Below are 24,298 nucleotides of genomic sequence, written 5' to 3'. Positions count from 1 at the left end.
CTTTACTCTGACGTGCCAGGCTAGGCTGGTTACTTTCCAAAAGAAGAAATGTTACCCCTTGAAGCTTAGTGGGATGATAACATTCAGCTTCACCATAGGCTGCATAGGCCTCCTCCTTACATACCTTTTTGAGGATTATTTTTTATTTGGCTTATAAGAAAAAACTATTAACCTGGTGTTTTTTAATTCTCAGGCAGTTTTGTCATAGATTTTTAACATGCATTTTGTTCAGGCATATTTCAAATCCTGTAGAAAAATGTATGAGAAAATGTCTTTTAAAAAGGCCCTATCTAGAGCAGGCTATGTTTTGAAAAGAAACAAACTAAAGTGAAATACACTAAAAACAAGAAGAAAAATACCACCAAAAAATATTTTTTATAGAACTTTTTATATTTCAGTATTGCTTTTCAACATTTATCTGGCTGCAGCCTTTCAAAAATATATTAGAAAACACCAGGAAATTAGAGACTGCTCAAAAATCCAGAGAAAGGATTAAGCATTTTACTACAAAATATAAGTAAGCATTGCACAGAAAAAAAGTGTTGTCTATGTCACAAATAACCCTATTGCTTCATTTTTCTGCTTTACACAGAGAAATCATGCGGTCATCCCGGAGACATCTCCTTTGGCACATTTGAACTGAAAAATGGATATGAATTTGTATTTGGAGCTGAGGTGGAATACTCTTGTGATGAAGGGTGTGTATACAATCTTCCTCTATGCTTTGGAGAGCAATGTGATTGGTTTTCCCAAGTACACAAGGCTAGGGCTTCACCGCTTTCGGAAGAGAAAATATTTTTAAGTACAAATGCCATTGAAGAAGTTTAATCCCTTCCTGCCGCAGCCGTTAATTGTTTTTGATACTTAAAATTTTCTTCTGTTTCCTTTCTTTTTAAATTTCTTTTGTAGACATTAGAGATGGTTGAACCCAAACATTGAAGTTCGGGTCCATCCTAAACACCTACTGCTCGGGTACAGACCCCAAACAAGGATTTCTCCAGGAAGTTCATGTTACTGTTCGAGTTTGGCATCCTGAACATTGGGTGTTTCCCACACTGTCATCTGCATTACAGCACCAGAAACACCTAAGGCTAGGTTCACATTGCGTTAATGGGTTAACGCTAACGGACTGCGTTGCATGGCGAAATTGTCGCAATTAACGCCGTGCAACGGGTCTGTTAGCGCACCCATTGACAGCAATATGATTTGTCTCTGTAGCGCATCGCTAGCGCATGCCATTTTCGGCATGTGCTAGCGATGTGCCGTTCTTTTGTGACGGACCTCGGACGCTGCAAGCAGCGTCCGAGGTCCGGTCCTCGCTAGCGCAGATCGGGGATCTGCGCTAGCGGGAACGATGAATGCGAACCCTAAAGAAACATTGCGTTAGCACAATCCGCTAGCGCTATGCGCTTGACGGATTGCCCTAACGCAATGTGAACCTAGCCTAAGGCCCTGACCGGCAGTCAGAGCGCTGCGACCCCCATGCTGTCAGATGACAGCGTGAGTCTGGAGCTGTGACCAGAGGTAAAAAGTTTACCTCTGGTCACAGAGGCATTGTTTGATGGGAGTACTACGCAAATCAGCCTACACCTGCTGTCGCTGATAAAAGCAAGAAGAGGGGCTGGCTGAAGGGAGTATTCATCAGCCAGGACTTGCAATATAAATAAAGAAATTTTAAAAAATTACTTGGGTTCTCCTGTATTTTTGATAACCACCCAGGCAAAACTGAGAGTTACCAAGCCTTTTTTTACATTATTTAAATAAATAATTTAAAAAAACAGCATGGAGTCCTCCCATTTTTGACAACCAGCCTTGCTAAAACAGACAGCTGGGAGTTGGTATTCTCAGGCTAGTAGGGGGCCATGGATATTGGCCCCCCAGCCTAAAAATAGCAGCCCGCAGCTGCCCCAGAAAAGGTGCATCTATTAGATGAGTCAATTCTAGCACTTTGCCCGGCTCCTCCCACTTGACCTGTTTCGGTGGCAATTGGGGTAATATTTGTGAGGTTCATGTCACCCTTGCATTGTCAGGTGACATCAAGCCCACAAGTTAGTAATTGAGAAGCGTCTATAAAACGCCCTCATTACTAACTCCATAGTCATATTGTAAATAAGCACACAGCCAGAATAAAGTTTTTTATTTCAAATAAAAAGACACACAGCTTTATTTTTTTATTTAAAAATAACAAACAGTTATACTCACCTAATGCACGTTCCTTTTTTTCCTGCTTTCAGTGTTTACTGTACAAATTAAATACGATAAAAAATATAAAATTAACACCTGACTTTTATTTTATTGCATTCTCGTACATGAGAGAATCACAGCACAGTTGTGGAGAAGATGGAGAACTTAATTTCTCCATTTTCTCCATTGTCTGTGTCTGTGGTACTCAAATTGCACTTGGTTAACATGTGAGTGCAGTCCGATGTTTCCCACGGACTCATAAACTTGTATGAGTGCACATGATCCAATTATCAAATGCAGTCGCGGCATGCTGAGATAGTTTTCTCATGCCAATCACAGATCTGCACTGTCCCATGGTATGATATTGGTCTATGCAATAAAACATCAGATAGCACTCGACGGTGTTCTAGATGGAGCAAGCCCTTACAATAGTAACACAATAAACATAGAAGAGCGCAGCATGAGAAGCACCAGGTGGTTTAATGGGGATATTTCAATGAAAGGTGGGGGATTAGGCTCTCACCTGGAAGGGTTGTGCACCCCTGCACAACTCCGGTTGCGGACGTCTCCGTGCACTCCTGCTCTATTGCTCCAGGACTGCTCCTGTGCTGTGCTTCTTGGTCTGGTCACATGGGCACAAGATCCAGTCACGTGATGCCACTTCACAGGATGTGACATCATTTCAGGACCTGTTGCCTGGTGTTGCTCTCTATGGCCCCAAGCAGCTCCAGCCACAATCCCTCAAGGGGAATATCAACATTTTTTGTAAAAAAATATGTATATGGTCAATTTAAGGAGCGCTATGGCTATAGAGCACACTGCAATGGATTAGTGGTAAACAAACCTTTCATTATACCACAGCAGCGGACCGCTACGTTCCTCAGGTGGATTTACAGACAGTGTAGGAAGTGACACATTAAATAGGGGTAGTGACCAATAGGATGGCAGCATTCAATGATGTCGATTAACCCTTTGTATACCAGCGGTCAGCTGTTAGAAATGCAGCAATTGAAACCAAAATCTAAAATGAAAAAAAAACAACAACAAATAATTGAAAAATAATTAAAAAAAAACAAACAGTGATATAAAATATACAATATATAGATGTAAAAATATATAAACTATAGCAATATAAAGATAAAATAAAATATTATGTGAGACTTAAAGATAATTACATTTCGAAGCGATTCAACCACCTAATCACCTAGAACAGAAAAACGAAAAAAAAACAAAAAAAGGCTCACCTGCCTGCGGCGTCAGTCTGTCCCGAAGTGATCAGCGCTGCTGCAAGCGATCAGCAGGGTGGAAGAGAGAGGTTTTAATCCATCTCAAAGGATGCCAGCTTGCAGGTAAAACATAGAGTAGCTTTATTCCATTTTGTTAAAAACAATGGTACATTGCAAAAATGGTAGTGGAACTATGTCTATGATGAGGAAAGTGGGGGAACACAGGGGACAGATGTGTGGAACCAGACGTGTTTCGAGAGTGGCATGTTTCTTACCCCTTGGCCTAACTATAGCTGTTACAGCCATAGCAGCTACCATGGGACCATGAAATTGAGGGCCCCACTTAGGTGTAAGAGTAACTTATTACTTTAAAGAGGATAAGTTGCATTCTGCTATTCAGTACTATTTTATGGGTTTCTGATACATGATGCTACGATCTATAACTTTAATTCTTGCTTCTTATCCTGCCGTTTCTAAGAATATTGCCTCAGCAGACAATCATATCTAAATGAAATACAGAAGTGACCTTAATCTAGACAGATTGATCAAATTACATGGCAGGGCTTCAGAAATCCTGTAAAAATTTGACATTATAGTTATCCTGGCTGCTGTTACATTTCTTTTATCATATGGCTAATATGAACAGTATATACTCACCCCTCAATCCCCCCTTGCCTTCTCCGTGCTGCTGGCCAGGTCAACTTTTCATATCGTCAGTCAGTAGCTGTAGAGGCGACTGATTTTGCACCGCTGCTGATACTGATTGGCTGCAGTGTTCATGCACCAACAATACCAGGAGAAAAGACTGACAGAGTTAATCAAGCAGAGGTAAATAGAAGATGTGGGCAATCAATTGGTATGTGTGTGCTTTTTAATATTTTGAAAGACAGTTAGGCCATATAGATGTAGTTAAGTTTACCTTAAAGATGTTGTCCACTTCTCAGATAATACCTTCCTAATTACTAGAAGGAAAAAAGAGGGAGAGTGGTGCTTCCAGCAGCTCAATAAAACAAGAATTTTATTTAGCAAGTCATAAAAAAGACAAACATTTTAAAAAAACTGACCCGTTTCCGGCGTCCAGGATGCTCTTAATCATGAAGAGGCATAGCTTAGTGAATACTTGTTGTTCACTGGAGATCCTGGTACTGGAGACAGACTGGGCTGCAGGTAGCCGCCAGGTACCACTCATGGACAGATCCCGCCACAGCAGTTACTGACTCCAGAGGTCAGGTTCACTGACACGAACTAAGGCTATGTTCAGACTCACTGGTCTGGGATACTGGGTCAAGCAATGGCCGCAAATGGACTGGGGGCCGATGTTCAGGCACTGACCGCACTGGGACCAGGGGACTTTGTGAACAGGACAATGGCCAAAACGGGACCAGTGGACATCAGATTCAGGACTGGCCATACCAGGGGACATCGTTCAGGCACTGGCCGCACTAGGACCAAGGGACTTCTGGAACAGGAGTGGCCACGCAGGGACCAGGGGACATCGTTCAGGTACTGGCCACACCGGAACCAGAGGATATCATTCAGGCATGACCAGACATAGACCAGGAGACTTCTAGTATGGGACTGGCTGCACCAAGACCAGGGGATAATGTTCACACACTGGCCGCACCGGGAACAATGGACTTCGGGAACAGGACTGGCCACACCAGGACCAGGGGATAACATTCAGGCAATAGTCGCACCAGGACCATAGGACATCGTTCAGTCACTAGTTGCACAAGGACCAGGGATTCAGGTTCAGTACAGCGCATTACAGCAAGAAGCAGAACACACCGTGGACCCACGATGTGGGGCCAGGGTGATGAGTATACCAGTGTCCCTGCATGGAGGGGGAAGGGGACACCATGCAGGAGCGCTGGCCATAGCACTACAGTGAGCACAGGCTGTTTTTATTTTCCATGGGGTAATACAGTATTTGAGAAGAGATTATCCAAGTAGTGGGCAACCCTTTATGGCAGATAACACAGCTTTGAAACGCCAGAAAAAAATGTATTTTGACACAAAACGACTTCAATTGATGGTTTATGCAATGTTAGGCCCTCTTAATACTCTTGAGATAACCTTCGGTGACAACTTATCAATATTAATATAGTGCTTTATTTGCCATGGTAAACTTTACTACATCTGATTGATCAATAAAAGACAAGGCGGAAAACTCCTTTAAATTTAGACCAACAAAATTAGTGTAATCAGTTCTTTATGAATTTGTTCTCTGTGGAATTTATGTTAAGGGGTAGACACATAACACAGAACAAAATATTCATGTACACAATGTTTACTTCAATTCAATATATGTTTTTTAACCAGGTATCAGATGGTGAGCAAACATAATACCCGTATATGTGCCGCAGATGGATGGACAAATTTTCTTCCTCATTGTGAAGGTAACTGCTAACAATCAATGTACTGTACATTTCTATGAAGATTTACATCCCTCGATGCACAAACTATCAACTACTCTGATCCTACTGTTAGAGATTTCCATTTATTTATTTTCCTTTTAGTATGTAATATTTTAATAGTTTTAACTCCCTGCACCTCCGTGACATACAGTGGGGAAAATAAGTATATGATACACTGCCGATTTTGCAAGTTTTCACACCTACAAAAAATGGAGGGGTCTGTAATTATTATCGTAGGTACACTTCAACTGTGAGAAACGGAATCTTAAAAAAAAATCCAGAAAAATATTATTGTATGATTTTTACATATTTAATTTGCATTTTATTGCAAGAATTAAGTATTTGATGGAATATAAAAACAGTACTTAATATTTGGAATAGAAACCTGTGTTTGCAATTACAGAGGTCAGACGTTTCCTGTAGTTCTTGACCAAGCTTGCACACACTGCAGCAGGGATTTTGCCCCACTCCTCCATACTCTTTTTCTCCAGATATTTCAGGTTACAGGGCTGCTGCTGGGCAACATTGAGTTTCAGCTCCCTCCAAAGATTTTCTATTGGGTTTAGGTCTGGAGACTCACTAGGCCACTCCAGGACCTTGAAATGCTTCTTACAGAGCCACTCCTTAGTTACTCTGGCTGTGTTTCGGGTCATTGTCATGCTGGAAGACCCAGCTATGACCCATTTCCAATGCTCTTACTGAGGAAAGGAGGTCATTGGCGAAAATCTCACAATACATGACCACATTCATCCTCCCTTCAATAAGGTGCAGAAGTCCTATCTCACTTGCATAAAAACATCCCCAAAGTATGATGTTTCCCCCACCATGTTTCATGATTGTGATGGTGTTCTTGGGATTGTACTCATCCTTCTTCTTCTAAACACGGCGAATGGAATTGATACCAAAAGTTCTATTCTGGTCTCATCTGACCACATGACCTTCTCCCATGCCTCCTCTAGATCATCCAGATGGTCATTGGCGAACTTAAAATGGGCCTCAACATATGCTGGCATGAGCAGGGGGACCTGGCATGTCCTGCAGGATTTTAATCCAGGATGACGTAGTGTATTACGGATGGTAATATTTGAGACTGTGGTCCTAGCTCTCTTCAGGACATTGACTAGGTCCTTCCATGTAGTTCTCTTCTGATTCCTGACCTTTCTCAGAATCATTCTTACCACACAAGACGAGATTATGCATGAAGATCCAGACCGAAAAAGATTAACAGTCATCTTCTGTTTCTTTCATTTTCTAATAATTGTAGCTACAGTTGTTGCCTACTCACCAAGCTGCTTGCCTATTATTCTGTAGCCCATCCCAGCTTTGTGCAAGTCTGCAATTTTGCCTCTGGTGTCCTTAGACAGCCTATTGGTCTTGGCCATTGTGGAGAGGCTGGAATGTGATTAGTTGACTGTGTGGACAGGTGTCTTTTATATAAGTAACGAGTTCAACAGGCACAATTAATACAGGTAATGAGTGCAGAATAGGAGGGCTTCTTAACGAAAACCTAACAGGTCTGTGAAAGCCAGAATTTTTGCTGGTTGGTAGGTGATCAATTACTTATTTCATGCAATAAAATGCAATTTAATTATGTAAAAATCATAGAATGTGATTTCTGCTTTCTATTTTTAGATTCTGTCTTTCACAGTTGAAGTACACCTACGATAAAAAATACAGACATCTCCATTCTTTGTAGGTGGGAAAACTTGCTGTGTCTTTTTTTTAACAATCTAACTAAGGGTTTAATAATGGGGGCGTCTTATAGACGTCTCTTGATTACTAACCTCTGGGTTTGATGTCTCGGGCCATAAAACATGTGACTTCATCAACCCCACAAATATTACCCATTTGCCACAGCACCGGGGCAAGTGGGAAAAGCCAGGCAAAATGGCAGAATTGGAGCATATAATAGTTGCATCCTTTCTGGGGTGGCTGCAGGTGCTATTCTTATCCTTTACCCATGGCCCCTTACCAGTCCGAGAATAACAGGACTCAGCTGTCTGCTTTAGCTTGACTGGTTGTCAAAAATGGGAGGGACCCATGCCATTTTTTAAATTATTTATATAAATAAAAATATTAAATTACTTGAATCATTTAAAACATGGCAAGGGGACCCCTCTATTCCTAATAACCAACCATAATAAAGCTCACAGCTGAGGGTTGCAGCCCACAGCTGTCAGTTTTGCCATGCTGGTTACCAAAAATAGAGGGGAACCCATGATATCAGCAGGTATCTGTGACCGGAGGACAATTTTTCACTTCCGGTCACAGCTGTTGGCTCACGCTGTCATGTGACAGCGTGGGAACCGCATATCTCTAACGGGCAGTAATATTCTTACCGCTGATCAGAGCCAGTGTTTTGCCACACTGTCATGCAGATGACAGCGTGGTGAACAATGGATGTTTTGGGCACCCGATTCATCTGAATGGGGACCAAGTGCTGTTCTGGTAATCAAACCAAACTTTGCTTAACTGTTGGTTCGAACCTCCTGGACCCGAACATGCAGTGATTCGCTCATCAATAATCTGCATGTTTTATGCGGGTGTCCACACCACATGATGCATAATAATACTCTCTGATTATTGAGGATTTGCTTTGTTTTTATCGCTTCCCTCCATTATATAATGTGTTCATGGTGCAGTATTTAAGCAGTGTTTTTAATAGTACAGAAAAGCTTTGATTTTATGTTTAAACATTGAACAATATATTTTACATGTGTATTTTACAAAGTTTATTGAGAAAAATTGCATCAAACCTGCACAATTCAACAGCGTCTTTAGATGCACAGTGGGCAGAGTTTTCATTAAATTACATCCACTTTGCTAGGACAGTTTGACCATGTTAACATATAGTGTAAAGCTATGTTCACATGTTGCATTTTTAATGTGTTTTTATGCAAAATTTAGGCTGCATTGTACAGTACTAGCAAAGGTTATGAGATTTCAGAAATCCCATGCACACACTTTGTTTTTTTTCTCACTGATTTGGAAAACTGCTGCGTTTTAGCAAATTGCAGCATGTCACTTCTTTCCACGTATTTTCACAGTTTTTGTAGCGTTTTTTCACCTATAGGAAACCATGTGTATGCTCAAAAACGCAGCAAAAAAAGCAGGCATCGGGTTTTAATAAAAGATATGTCTCTGCACTATGTATACAGTGGGGGGAATAAGTATTTGACCCCTTGCTGATTTTATAAGCTTTCCCACTGACAAAGACATGAACAGTCTATACATTTTAAGAGTAGTTTAATTTTAACATTGAGAGATAGAATATCAAAAATAAAATCCCGAAAATCACATTGTATAAATTACCGTATTTTCCGGTGTATAAGATGACTTTTTAACCCCTGAGAATCTTCTTAAAAGTCGGGGGTCGTCTTATACGCCGGGTGTCATCTTGTACGCCGGGTGCAGACCGTGTGTATATGGTGGGTGGGGGGGGAGTGGTCTCGATGACAGAGAGGGGGTGTCTCACAGGAAAGTGTGAGTGGAGTATCCCCCTATTACCTCATTGTGGCAGCGTGGGGTTTCTGTGCTGGTGAGCAGCGGCGGCTCCTCTTTGTGCAGCGTCAGGGCTCTGTGCTGTGGGGCGGCGGTGGCGTATCTTAGTGCAGAGTCGGGGCTCCTCTGGCATCTCCTCAAAGCCCGGAGGCACCGGCAGCTCCATTGCGATTGCGGCGCATGGTCAGATTCAGATCTCGTCCCGATATCTCGGGAGACGAGATCTGAATCTGAGCATGCGCCTTCCCCAGCAGCCATTTTCCCGGAGGCCACCGCATCGCAGCAATGGAGCTGCCGGTGCCTCCGGGCTTTGAGGAGATGCTGGAGGAGCCCCGACTCTGCACTAAGATACGCCGCCGCCCCACAGCACAGAGGCCCGATGCTGCACGAAGAGGAGCCGCTCCACAGCACAGCACCCACGTGGCACAGAGGAGCAGCCGCTGCCGCTCACCAGCACAGAGACCCCACACTGCTACAATGAGGTAATAGGGGGATACTCCACTCACACTTTCCTGTGAGACACCCACTCCCCCCCAAAAGGCACATTATTCACCGGCCCTATAAGACGACACATGGCATATAAGAAGACCCCCGACTTTTAAGATTTTATATTTTAACTGGAAAAGTTGGGGGGTTGTCTTATATGCCCAGTCGTCTTATACGCCGGAAAATACGGTATATAAATTTATTTGCATTTTGCAGTTTGAAATAAATATTTGATCCCTCTGGCAAGCAAGACTTAAAACTTGGTGGCAAATCCCTTGTTGGCAAGCACAGCAGTCAGACATTTGTTGTAGTTGATGATGAGGTTTGCGCACACATCAGGAGGAATTGTGGTCCACTCCTCTTTGCAGATCATCTCTAAATCATTAAGATTTTGAGGCTGTCACTTGGCAACTTGGAGCTTCAACTCGCTCCATAAGTTTTCTATGGGATTAAGGTCTGAAGACTGGTTAGGCGATTCCATGACCTTAATGTGCATCTTTTTGAACCACTCCTTTGTTGCTTGGGTTTATGTTTTGGGTCATTGTCTTGCTGGAAGACCTAGCCACGACCCATTTTTATAGTCCTGGTGGTGTGAAGGAGGTTGTAACTCAGGATTTTGCAGCACCTGGCTCCATCTATTCTCCCATTGATGGGGTGAACTAGTCCTGTGCCCTTAGCAGAGAAATAGCCCCAAAAATAATGAGTCCACCTCCATCCTTGACAGTGAGGACGGCATTCTTTGGGTCATAGGCAGCTTATCTCTTCCTCCAAAATGGCGAGTTGAGTTAATGCCAAAGACCTCAATTTTTGTCTCATCTGACCAAAGCACCTTTTCCCAATCACTCACAGAATCATCCATATGTTCATTGGCAAATTTCAGATGGGCCTGCGCATGTGCCTTCTTGAGTCTTGCAGGCACTGCAGGATTTTAAACCTTTACAGCGCAATATATTCTCTTGGTGACTGTGGTCCCAGCTGCCTTGAGATCATTAACAAGTTCCCCCTGTGCAGTTTTAGGCTGATCTCTCATCGTCCTCATGATCAAGGATACTCCGTGAGGTGAGATTTTGCATGGTGCCCAACATTGATTTCGATTGACAGTCATTTTGTTTTTCTTCCATTTTCTTACTATTGCACCAACAGTTGTCACATTCTCATCCAGCATCTTACTTATGGTTTTGTAGCCCATTCCAGCTTTGTCCAGGTCTTTGATCTTGTCCCTGACATCCTTATAAAGCTCTTTTGACTTGCCCATGTTGTAGAGGCAAAGGAGTATATCGGTTTACAAAAAAAGCATTTATTAATATTAAATATATAGTAAAAAGATGCAAAATAGTAAACAAAAGAAAAAAATATGGTGCACAAAGATGATGTTATAAGACCACTGGTGCCAGAGACCCACTGCACAGTAGCGGAAAGCATAAATTCAATGAGATAAATAGTATAATTTATCTCATCCCCTTGATAAACCTATGCATTAAAGAAGCGAAACGTACGTTGGGTTACTTTTCGATCCAGCCCGGTGCCACCCACCCTTTGTCTTTACCGGTAAGCGCTATTTAAATTACAAGTACTCTTTCAGACTATTACGTCATAAGTAATTATACTATTTATCTCATTGAATTTATGCTTTCCGCTACTGTGCAGTGGGTCTCTTGCACCGGTGGTCTTATAACATCATCTTTGTGCACCATATTTTTTTCTTTTGATTACTATTTTTTATCTTTTTACTATATATTTAATATCAATAAATACTTTTTTTGTTATCCGATATACTCCTTTTTCTATTATCTATATGGAGTTGGTTGTTCCACTGTTTTGGGATATGTTTTGCACAACCCAGTGCAAATATTTGTTGCAATAATGACATTACCTGGTGTTGTTCCCATGTTGTAGCGGTTAGCGTCTAACTGAGTCTGTGGACAGGAGTCTTTTATAAAGGTGACTATGTAAGACAGCTGTCTTTAATGCAGGTAACGAGTTGATTAAGGAGTAGCATCTGCCAACGTAAACCTTTCCAGAAATGTCAGGGACTGGGGTAACACTGTAAGGAACCCCACTATGAATTAATTTGTGAAACAAGCGTTATCATGCCCTGTCCCACCTTGGCTTCTCCCAAGCTCCAGAGTTTCCCAAATCTTGAGTAAAAATGCCAAAAGATTACATATTTTTGCACAACTTCCTTTTGCCCAAATATTTTGCAACGTTTAAAGTTTTTTTTCTACTCCAGAATACTGATGTAATCAGTCACCATGATGAATCAGAAAATCAAAAAGTTATGTTTTCAGAAAAAGAGGAGCAAAAATGAAAGCACAAAACAACAGGAAAGATATATATCTTCTACCGTGTTAGCCAGTAGATAGAAAAATGTTTAGAATTGAGAGTCCTCAGTGGTTGATATCTTTTAATGGCTAACTGAAAAGATGGTAACAAATTGCAAGCTTTCGAGACTACCAGGTCTCTTCATCAGGCATAGACTAAGGGCTTGTTTCCATTTGCGAGAAACACGTCCGTGTCTCCCATGTGGAAACCAAGCTCTGGCGCCGGCACTCCAGAGCGGAGCGTGCAGCTCCATGTGTTGCTATGCGGCCGCACGCTCCGCTCCCAAGTGCCGGCACCAGAGCTTGGTTTCCACATGCGAGACACGGACGTATTTCTCGCAAATAGAAACAAGCCCTAATACAAATTCTGAAGAATCACATATTTATGCACAACATAGCACAGAAAAAAACAAACAAACAAAAAAAGTAAAATTTTACATCAACTAAGGAACTTGCCCCTCAGACTATGAGGGGTCATCACAACAGAGACCCCAATCAGAGGACAATAAAACATTCCTTATGTAAGAACTGGCCCAACATTTATGGACATAACTGTTTATCACTCATTGTAATTCTGCTTCATGCCACCTGTCTTATCCATGTTTTTGTTTTTTTTCTGTGCTATGTGTGCATAAATGTGATTCTTCAGAATTTGTATTAGTCTATGCCTGATGAAGAGACCTGTGTAGTCTCGAAAGCTTGCAATTTGTTACCATCTTTTCAGTTAGATCAAAAAAAGAGGCAGCACTCCATTTTTCAAAAAGGTGCAGGATTTATTCAAATCCACATGTCAGTGCGACGTTTCAGCTCTATTGAGCTTTTTTTTTGATCTATATTGAATGTGGACGACCAGTGGACGAGTTGCCTGGAGGCTCTGCACCCAGAGATAAGTTATACCAGTGTGCTGTTCCCTTTTACTATTTACATCTTTTCAGTTAGCCATTAAAAGGGTTCAACCACTGAGGACTCTCAATTCTAAACATTTTTCCAGCACAAAAGTAAAAATTAGCTGCATACACAAGGGATTAATAAGTGCCAGATGGTGGCAGAAGTGTCCGCTGGGCACAGTTTTTGCAGCCAGATAGCTAGTGTTAAACCTTTAATTTCTCCAGACAGCATGAAGATGCAAATAGCTAACCTGAGAGTTTTTCTCATAAATAGCTTTTGTCATCTATATACAGGATGGTAGTAAATGCCTGGTTGCTGGACATCTCACCGATAGGACCTTTATCAATATCAAGTGCTGCGGAATATGTTGGCGCTATATCAATAAAATTATTATTATTATAAATTAACAAGATCATGGTCTTGTCCACACACTGCAGTTTTTTTTTCCTTTTCTCAAGCGAAAGCCAAATTGAACAAACACTTAATTGATCGTGTTACTTCTAATTTTATTACAGCTCGTCTATGTCCACCAGTGATGGATGACAGTGTGAGAGTCATTACTTCTGTGGCAGATGATGAATTTTCTATGGGCCATGTTATAAACTTGAAATGCAAAAATCCGAAGCATACTCTCAGTGGACCAGCTCAAATTTATTGTACTGAACATGGAACATGGAATGTGGATCCTCCAACCTGTAAAGGTGATGTAATCTTTCACAATGTCTTAGGCCTCATTCAGACGTCCGTGTTGCATGTACATGTTTTATCCTTTTTTTTCATGGATAAAACATGTATCCATTATAATATATGGAGCTGTTCACCTGTTCATGCGGGTCCATGTAAATCTCATGTCCGATTTTTGCCAGTAGCATGAATGACAAGGGTCAATACAAGTCTACGGGTCCTGGAAAGCACGTACAGCACACGGTTGGCGTCACTGTACAGTCCAGGTGCCATCCATGTGCTGTTTGTTTAACATCGCAAAGTATAGGAGGAGCTCAGTAATTTGTTTATCCATCTGTGAAAAATAGTAGTGACACACGGATCCAAAACACTAATTACACCAGTACCATTTTCTCATGCGTGTGTTTTAACACAAACGTGTGTATGAAGCCTGAGGGCTCACTCACACGAGCGTATGACACGGCCGAATGCTAGCCGATGTTTTATCTTATAGCACTCTGACCAATGTTATATTATGGGGCAGTGGAGATCTGCGATTTTTCTCATGCTCATTCAGCATGCTGTGAGCAGTCTATGCTTGGAAAACATCGGACAAGACTCGGATGTGATCACACTAACATGGCACTCGGCTTAAACTCTGGCAGAGTCTCATCCAAGTATCATTAATAGTGATGAGCGAATATACTCACTACTCGAGATTTCCCGAGCATGCTCGTTGGTCCTCCGAGTATTTTTTAGTGCTCGGAGATTTAGTTTTTATTGCTGCAGCTGAATGATTTACAGCTGTTAGCCAGCATAAGTACATGTGGGGGTTGCCTGGTTGCTAGGGAATCCCCACATGTACTTATACTGGCTAACAGCTGTAAATCATTCAGCTGCGGCAAGAAAAACTAAATTTCTGAGCACTAAAAAATACTCGGAGGACCCCCGAGCGTGCTCAGGAGATCTCGAGCAGCGAGTATATTCGCTCATCACTAGTCATTAACATAATCAGCCAATTCTCTCGCATGAAAGAATCTACACTTGTGTGACCCTTAGGCTGTGTGCACACGTAGCATATTTTTCGCGTTTTTTTCGCGGTTTTTCGCTATAAAAACGCTATAAAACCGCGAAAAAACCGCTACCATTAAGCATCCTATGTAACAGAATGCAATCCACATTTTTTGTGCACATGCTGCATTTTTTTCCTGAGCGGAATTGCATTCCAGAAAAAAATGCAGCATGTTCATTAAAATTGCGGAATCGCGGCGATTCTGCACCCATAGGAGTGCATTGATCTGCTTACTTCCCGCACGGGGCTGTGCACACCATGCGGGAAGTAAGCAGATCATGTGCGGTTGGTACCCAGGGTGGAGGAGAGGAGACTCTCCTCCACGCACTGGGCACCATATAATTGGTAAAAAATAAAAGAATTAAAATAAAAAATAGCGATATACTCACCCTCGATGTCCCCCGCAGTCTTACGGCCTCTCCGCTGCACGCTGCCGCCTTGGTTCCTATAGCTGCTGGGCGGTGAAGGACCTGCGATGACGTCACGGTCTTGTGATTGGTCGCGAGACCGCATGTGACCGGTCACGTGACCAATCACAAGACAGTGACGTCATCGCATGCCCTTCACTGCACTCCAGCTATAGGAACGGACGCCGCTGAGGTCTGCAGGTGAGTATAACCTGTTGTGAATTTGCTTTTTGCTCCCTCTAGTGGTTACTAGTTTTTTGACTCTGGTTTTTCTGTCATTCCTTTTATCCGCACCTGGGTCGTTAGTTAGGGGTGTTGCTATATAAGCTCCCTGGACCTTCAGTTCAATGCCTGGCAACGTAGTTATCAGAGCTAGTCTGCTGTGCTCTTGTCTACTGATCCTGGTTCCAGTTATATCAGCTAAGTCTGCCTTTTGCTTTTTGCTATTTGTTTTGGTTTTGTATTTTTTGTCCAGCTTGTTCCTAATCTATATCCTGACCTTTGCTGGAAGCTCTAGGGGGGCTGGTGTTCTCCCCCCGGACCGTTAGACGGTTCGGGGGTTCTTGAATTTCCAGTGTGGATTTTGATAGGGTTTTTGTTGACCATATAAGTTACCTTTCTTTATTCTGCTATCAGTAAGCGGGCCTCTCTGTGCTTAACCTGGTTCATTTCTGTGTTTGTCATTTCCTCTTACCTCACCGTCATTATTTGTGGGGGGCTTCTATCCAGCTTTGGGGTCCCCTTCTCTGGAGGCAAGAAAGGTCTTTGTTTTCCTCTACTAGGGGTAGCTAGATTCTCCGGCTGGCGCGTGTCATCTAGAATCAACGTAGGAATGATCCCCGGCTACTTCTAGTGTTGGCGTTAGGAGTAGATATATGGTCAACCCAGTTACCACTGCCCTATGAGCTGGATTTTTGTATTCTGCAGACTTCCACGTTCCTCTGAGACCCTCGCCATTGGGGTCATAACAGTTTGCCAGGCCAGTATTAAATGTTTAATGCATTGCAGAAGAGGGATTATAAGAAAGAAGATTCTGAGTTTTTTTTTTTTTTTTCTTCTTCCCCTTTACCTCAGAGTGGCTATGCTTGCTGCAGACATGAATGTCCAGACCTTGATTACAAGTGTGGACCAGCTGGCTACTCGTGTGCAGGGCATACAAGACTATGTTATCAGAAATCCTAGGTCAGAACCTAAAATACCGATTCCTGAACTGTTTTCCGGAGACAGGTTTAAGTTTAGGAATTTCGTGAATAATTGTAAATTGTTTTTGTCCCTGAGACCCTGTTCATCTGGAGATTCTGCTCAGCAAGTAAAAATTGTTATTTCGTTCTTACGGGGCGACCCTCAGGATTGGGCTTTTTCGCTGGCGCCAGGAGATCCGGCATTGGCTGATCTTGATGCGTTTTTTCTGGCGCTCGGTTTACTTTATGATGCTCCTGGAGTCGCTGATCCTGTTGGTATTCTTAAAGATGGAGTTATCTTGTCAGCTATTTCTCCGGATCTGCGACGTGTGTTGCAGAGATTTCAGGCTGATAGGCCTGAGTCTTGTCCACCTGACAGACTGTTTGTCCCGGATAAGTGGACCAGCAGAGTCATTTCCGAGGTTCATTCCTCGGTGTTGGCAGGTCACCCGGGCATTTTTGGCACCAGAGATCTGGTGGCCAGATCCTTTTGGTGGCCTTCCTTGTCTAGGGATGTGCGGTCATTTGTACAGTCCTGTGGGACTTGTGCTCGAGCTAAGCCTTGCTGTTCTCGTGCCAGCGGTTTGCTCTTGCCCTTGCCTGTCCCGAAGAGACCTTGGACACATATCTCCATGGATTTCATTTCTGATCTTCCGCTATCTCAGGGCATGTCCGTTATCTGGGTGATATGTGATCGCTTCTCCAAGATGGTCCATTTGGTTCCTTTGCCTAAGCTGCCTTCCTCTTCCGATCTGGTTCCTGTGTTTTTCCAGAACGTGGTTCGTTTGCACGGCATCCCTGAGAATATTGTGTCAGACAGAGGATCCCAGTTCGTTTCCAGGTTCTGGCGATCCTTTTGTAGTAGGATGGGCATTGATTTGTCGTTTTCGTCTGCTTTCCATCCTCAGACTAATGGACAGACGGAGCGAACCAATCAGACTTTGGAGGCTTATTTGAGGTGTTTTGTCTCTGCTGATCAGGACGATTGGGTGACATTCTTGCCGTTGGCTGAGTTTGCCCTTAATAATCGGGCTAGTTCCGCCACCTTGGTTTCGCCTTTTTTCTGCAACTCTGGTTTCCATCCTCGCTTTTCTTCGGGTCATGTGGAGCCTTCTGACTGTCCTGGGGTAGATTCCGTGGTGGATAGGTTGCAGCAGATCTGGAATCATGTGGTGGACAACTTGAAGTTGTCACAGGAGAAGGCTCAGCGCTTTGCCAACCGCCGCCGCGGTGTGGGTCCCCGACTACGCGTTGGGGATTTGGTATGGCTTTCTTCCCGCTTTGTTCCTATGAAGGTCTCCTCTCCCAAATTTAAACCTCGTTTTATTGGGCCTTACAAGATATTGGAAATCCTTAATCCTGTATCTTTTCGTCTGGATCTTCCTGTGTCGTTTGCTATTCACAATGTATTTCATAGGTCCTTGTTGCGGCGGTACATTGTGCCTGTAGTTCCTTCTGCTGAGCCTCCTGCTCCGGTGTTGGTTGAGGGCGAGTTGGAGTACGTGGTGGAGAAGATCTTGGATTCTCGCCTCTCCAGGCGGAGGCTTCAGTACCTGGTCAAGTGGAAGGGCTATGGTCAGGAGGATAATTCCTGGGTGGTCGCCTCTGATGTTCATGCGGCCGATTTAGTTCGTGCCTTTCATGCCGCTCATCCTGATCGCCCTGGTGGTCGTGGTGAGGGTTCGGTGACCCCTCACTAAGGGGGGGGTACTGTTGTGAATTTGCTTTTTGCTCCCTCTAGTGGTTACTAGTTTTTTGACTCTGGTTTTTCTGTCATTCCTTTTATCCGCACCTGGGTCGTTAGTTAGGGGTGTTGCTATATAAGCTCCCTGGACCTTCAGTTCAATGCCTGGCAACGTAGTTATCAGAGCTAGTCTGCTGTGCTCTTGTCTACTGATCCTGGTTCCAGTTATATCAGCTAAGTCTGCCTTTTGCTTTTTGCTATTTGTTTTGGTTTTGTATTTTTTGTCCAGCTTGTTCCTAATCTATATCCTGACCTTTGCTGGAAGCTCTAGGGGGGCTGGTGTTCTCCCCCCGGACCGTTAGACGGTTCGGGGGTTCTTGAATTTCCAGTGTGGATTTTGATAGGGTTTTTGTTGACCATATAAGTTACCTTTCTTTATTCTGCTATCAGTAAGCGGGCCTCTCTGTGCTTAACCTGGTTCATTTCTGTGTTTGTCATTTCCTCTTACCTCACCGTCATTATTTGTGGGGGGCTTCTATCCAGCTTTGGGGTCCCCTTCTCTGGAGGCAAGAAAGGTCTTTGTTTTCCTCTACTAGGGGTAGCTAGATTCTCCGGCTGGCGCGTGTCATCTAGAATCAACGTAGGAATGATCCCCGGCTACTTCTAGTGTTGGCGTTAGGAGTAGATATATGGTCAACCCAGTTACCACTGCCCTATGAGCTGGATTTTTGTATTCTGCAGACTTCCACGTTCCTCTGAGACCCTCGCCATTGGGGTCATAACAATAACCATGTTTTTTATTTTTTTTATTATTTTTTAACATTCTGTCTTTTACTATAGATGCGGCATAGGCAGCATCTATAGTAAAAAGTTGGTCACACTTGTCAAACACTATGTTTGACAAGTGTGACCAACCTGTCAGTCAGTTTTCCAAGCGATGCTACAGATCGCTTGGAAAACTCTGGCATTCTGCAAGCTAATTACTGTATGCTTGCAAAACGCTAGTTTTCTGCGGGTATATGCATGCTAATTCTGCATGCGATATACCCGCGGCAGGAGGCGCAGAATTGCCGCGGAAATTTCCGCTGAAATTCTGCAACGTGTGAACTCAGCCTTAGGGCTCATACTCACCTGCGAGAAACTAGGATGAGTCTAGGATGGCATTAAAATAAAAACAAAAACTGGCTACTTTTGATTTGCTGATGTGTTCTCTATGTTGGATAACAAGGATGTTCACCAACATTTCCAAATTATGCTATGAAAATCTCTGCCTAAGGGCTCATACTCACCTGCGAGAAACTCGGATGAGTCTTGCATGTTAATACCCGGCACTGCGCCCGGCACGCAGATCGAAGCATTCGGCCTCATAACAATACATGCAGATGTACGCTCCACTCCTGAGTGCCGGCAGCAGCGCCGGCTATTAACATGCGAGACTCATCCGAGTTTCACCGCAGGTGAGTATGAGCCCTTAGGCAGAGATTTTCATAGCATAATTTGGAAATGTTGGCAAACATCCTTGTTATCCATCATAGAGAATGAACTTTAAAGAGTACACATCAACAAATCAAAAGTGGCCAGTTTTTGTATTTATTTTAATGTCATTGCTCCCCTGAGTATTCTGTTTTTTTGTTGTTTTCTTGTTTTTAAATCCACTATACCGTTATAAAGATATTGATTTTTTTTATTTTATGCTATTTTTAAGGGTCTTTATATGTGGGTGTGGTACACAGGGTAATAATTCAGAGTAGTCTAAAGACAGCACTAAATAAAAAGGCTCAAAGCTCTGGAACTAGTGGATGGAATACTCAGGGGAGCAGTGAGAATAAATTAGGAGCAAATCAAGGCTTACTTTTGACCTGGTGACAGGTGCTATTTACCGTAACTTTATTAAATGAATTATGATCCCACATTAATATCAGTGTATATTATCGCTGGACTATCGGCTTACTGTGGTTACTTCTATACTTTTCAGTTAATTTCTGTATTACTTCCATGTTGTGACTGTTCTCAATATCACTGTTTGTACCAGTAATCAAACCTTCAGGGATCAGGAAATTATTCTATATCCTCTGAGCAGGCGATAACTTCCAAAATTGGCTCAAACTCTTTAAAGGGAACCTGTCACCCCCCAGGGCCTAGTAAGGTAAAAGGGTCACCTTCTGCAGCACTAAGGCTGCATTCTGTGAAGGTGGCTCTTATGTTTTTGATCTCTAATAACGCTGAAATATTCACTTTTATAAATTGCACGCCATACCTGTATTGAGTCCGGGGGGTACGTTTTCTCCACCTGACTCAGCCGCCACGCAGCCGTCCATCATCCCACCGGGCACCGCCTCCTCTCTGTCTTGTGCTCTGTCTTGGGCGCCTGCGCTCTGCAATTATTTCTCGGACATGCGCCGTGCGCACTGCCCTGGAACTCACATCAAGTGATGTAAGTAGATTGCGCCTGCGCACAGAGCCAGATTCCCAGCACTGCAGTGTGAATAAATCATAACACACTGTGGAATGGGATCTGGGTCCTCCGCTACACGCAGGCGCAATATCAGTACATCAGCTGATGTGAGTTCCAGGGCAGCGCGCACAGTGCATGGCCGAAAAATGAAAGCACGGGCGCCGGTGACGTGAGGAAACACAGAGGAGGCAGGGCCCGGTACACTGAGGGGATGATTGACGGCTGGGAGGTGGTTGAGTTAGGGGGAAAAAACGTACCCCCGGACTCAATATAGGTATGGCGCGCAATTTATAAAAGTCAATATTTCAGCCTTATTAGGGAGCAAAAACGCAAGAGCCACCTTTACAGAATGCAGCCTTAGTGCTGCTGAAGGTGGCTCTATTACCTTAATAGGCCCTGGGGGAGGGGGAGGGACATGTTCCCTTTAAAAGAGGATAGACTTTTAAATGGAACCTGTCAAGTAAAAAAAAGCTGTTATCTTGTGGATATGGGGTTGATCTGCCGGTTATCAGCATTCTGAAGCCGTGTGGCCACCACAATGAAAGCTAAAACCTAAGATACAAGCAAAATGAGCATATACCCTAAAGTGAGGAGATAAATAGTAATAGTTCATGGAAATAACATACGATAATTATTATTTTGATCAAAAAAGCATAAAAGTCATCCCACCACAACAAGGTGTACCTATTCAGAATGTACTTATCTCTAATATTGAAACCTCACCTTGTGTCAGCCTTAATATAGGGGAGGGCACAGCAGGACCAAAGCTTAAGGCGGGGTTCACATTACGTTAGGGCAGTCCGTTAGACAGACTACGTTACACCACAGCATAACGCGGTGTAACGCAGTCCATTAACGCTGCCATTAATCTATTTCGGCGCATCGCTAGTGCACACCCAAAATGGGTGTGTGCTAGCGATGTGCCGTCATTTCCGGGTCCGTCACCGCTAGCGCAGATAAAGCATCTGCTAGGTCTATCTGCGCTAGAGCGATGGCATGTCGGCACTTGCGTTAACGCAGCCCGTTTAATGCATGTGTTGAACGGGCTGCTGTTAACGCAATGTGAACCTAGCCTAAATGTTCAAACACCTGCCCATGCAAAGCTACATAGATGAGATGCCTAGCTCAAAAGGGGGCAGCTGAAACCAGGCTAATGGGAGAAAATGAACTGTTTTCTTCCTGCCAGTCTTGGGCTTTGAATCATAGAGGTGTGGCAAACGCAGCTTCAGTCTGTAAAAGTGTGAACTGTAATAGCACCTGGGGAGCATTAGAACCCTGCTACTTAGGCACATCTGAGCTGAGAGCAGGAGCTGCCCGGGAAAGTCTGTGGGGTAGAGAAGCTAAAGGAAGGTGAAGGGAGGGGCAGGAGAGATACTGCTGTGTGAGGATGCAGGAAGGGGATGCTGGAGAGAAGTCTGGAGACTGAACTTTAAGAGGACTGTTCTCTGCCAGCGTTTTGTGAGGGTTGCTAATCTTTTCACCTGGTGAACCTGTGTCTCTGCTTGGAGACAAGTGGGGAACATTTGAGAGCTATGTGACCCTGGAGCTCTGTGGGGTCTATGCTGTGCTGGCTGGTGACCTTGTTTGGAATGGACCAGGTGGCCAGTATCTGAGAAGTGACAGACAGTCTGTTCCTGTGGTAAATTGTGAGTGACTGCTGGAGGAGAGACGGTATCCTGTACCATCCATATTGAGAGGGATCCTGACAAGCCCCATTGAAGTGCTATCCCGGACCGTACCCTGAGGCTACAGAACTGTAAGTCCATGGTTTGTGGGCTCGGCATCGGCCAATGAGATGTGGATCCTTGTTTTGCTGTAGTTGTTTAGGCACCGAAGATTTTTGGGACTGGCTGCAGTCGATGCAAATCATATGCCTGAGTGGGGACCCAACTCAGGTTAACGGTACCATAACAATAAATACCTGGTTTCAAGTATTAAAGTATTAAAGAACGTACTGTATGCTATATTTATATATTGTTATTGCGGATTTTGATCAGTTTTTACTCAGTCTGCCATTACTGGGGTTACCATAGGACCACTTCATTAGTAGATGTATACCTGTTTTTAATATAGTACCTTGTTTGACCTTTTGGATAGGTACATTTCTTCTAAACCTCAGTGTAATACACTTAAATCGGGAACTTTGAGTTTGGCATATTGATTTCAGCTCTGGCTGAGTGAGTGTAATTAATAAGGTAATTTCATTCTGTTTTCTACAATATGAAATCTCACTCCAACTGCTATTTTAGTACAGACAGTGTCATTTCTGCTTCCGTCTCTGTTTGTGACTCACTGGATCTTCTTCAGACCTCTGGTCATTACAAGTCACTGCTCAGTACATACAGTAGTAAGCGGCAGCATTAACCATGCCCTGGCACTGACTGACAGCCAGCCCTGTACTGATGCACTGCTGAGCCAGCTGTCAAACAGCGTCGGCAAGTGTTAACTGAAGACGCACCGACCACACTTCTATGACTGAAAGCTTGAGGCTGCTGGGAGGAATAAAGTTAATTTCTTACCGATAGCCAGACTTTGTGTGGTGGCCGCACAGCTTTAGGATGCTATTAAAATGCAAATTGACCCCATATCTCCATCTTAGTAGCATTTTTTCACATGGCAGGTTTCCTTTAAGAACTGCATTTGCAAAAGATAAAAAAGGTATAGTCATTTCGAATCTATAGAGAAGCCTATGGAAAACAAAAAAACAGCAGAAAAAAATGCCACTGGTCTAACTGCTTTGTACATAGTACGTTACATCTTAAATGCAGAGTGGTCACAGAAATTTTACACACACCCACACCCACACCCCAACCCCACAACCACCCCACAACCACCCACAACCACCCCAACCACCCCAACCCCATCCCACACCTCCAACCCCTTTAAAAAAAAAAAGTCATGAACATGGCAAAAGAAAATTTCTGCACGTGAAACCAGATTAGACTCTGCCTGCTGGTACACTTTTCCTGACTTGCATGTTGCTGTTATTTTTTTATATTTTGCCACAGAATCATGCATCATACAGGAGACTGAAATGGGAAAAAATAATATTCATCTAAAGAATAATCGAGGACTGCATGTTAAAGACAATGAGGACGTTCACTTTCAATGTAATTATGGATATAATATATTGGATCCAGCAAATCTAACGATACAGTGTAACAACGGTGTTCTGGAATATCCAACCTGCCAAAAGATAGGTAATTACAAATTATTTCTACTAAGATGAATGAGATGCATAAATCATGCATCAGTACTAGTGATGAGCGAGTATTCCCGTTGCTTGGGTTTTCCCGAGCACGCTCGGATGGTCTCAGAGGATTTGTTAGTGCTCGGAGATTTAGTTTTCGTCGCGGCAGCTGCATGATTTGCGGTTACTAGACAGCTTGATAACATGTGGGGATTCCTCATGCAGCTGCATCAACAAAAATTAAATCTCCAAGCAGTCACAAATACTCGGAGACCTCCCGAGTGTGCTCGGGAAAACCCGAGCAACGAGTACACTCGCTCATCACTAATCAGTACTGATTAGTACTGAATTTTCTTATTAAAACAACTATTTTGTCCTTCAGGTTAGTTTGTTTAATATTGTGCACAAGAGTCCAGATAATTAGGATTTGCTTCTGGTCCAAATTTGCAGTTAGTATTAAAGAGTACTTGTCTTTTCAATTAACACTTACATAAGAACATGGGCTTAATTTTTTAGGTGCTGTTATGGCTGCGACCGTAAACACGGCCGAGCCGATGCCCCCACGTCGCCTAACCATGTCGACGTGGGCGATCGTCCCAAATGGGAACACGATGTGGACCCAC

At 43.3% G+C, this 24,298-nt stretch overlaps 1 protein-coding gene across 11 annotated transcripts in view; it reads left to right on the top strand.

Moving 5' to 3' along the window:
• LOC143788318 (complement factor H-related protein 3-like) overlaps positions 1-24,298 on the top strand; it is a 249,585-nt gene that overhangs the window by 126,621 nt on the left and 98,666 nt on the right. For all 11 annotated transcript variants that reach the window (XM_077277890.1, XM_077277889.1, XM_077277888.1 and 8 more), the window contains 4 exons: positions 593-698; positions 5,733-5,809; positions 13,539-13,724; positions 23,494-23,685. In XM_077277890.1, the coding sequence (XP_077134005.1) occupies positions 593-698; positions 5,733-5,809; positions 13,539-13,724; positions 23,494-23,685 (561 nt within the window). The remainder of the gene's footprint in view (positions 1-592; positions 699-5,732; positions 5,810-13,538; positions 13,725-23,493; positions 23,686-24,298) is intronic.

The sequence above is a fragment of the Ranitomeya variabilis genome, chromosome 8 (genome assembly GCF_051348905.1).
Source record: "Ranitomeya variabilis isolate aRanVar5 chromosome 8, aRanVar5.hap1, whole genome shotgun sequence".
Classification (NCBI taxonomy): Eukaryota; Metazoa; Chordata; class Amphibia; order Anura; family Dendrobatidae; genus Ranitomeya; species Ranitomeya variabilis.
This window is presented reverse-complemented; position numbering and strand designations above follow the sequence as displayed.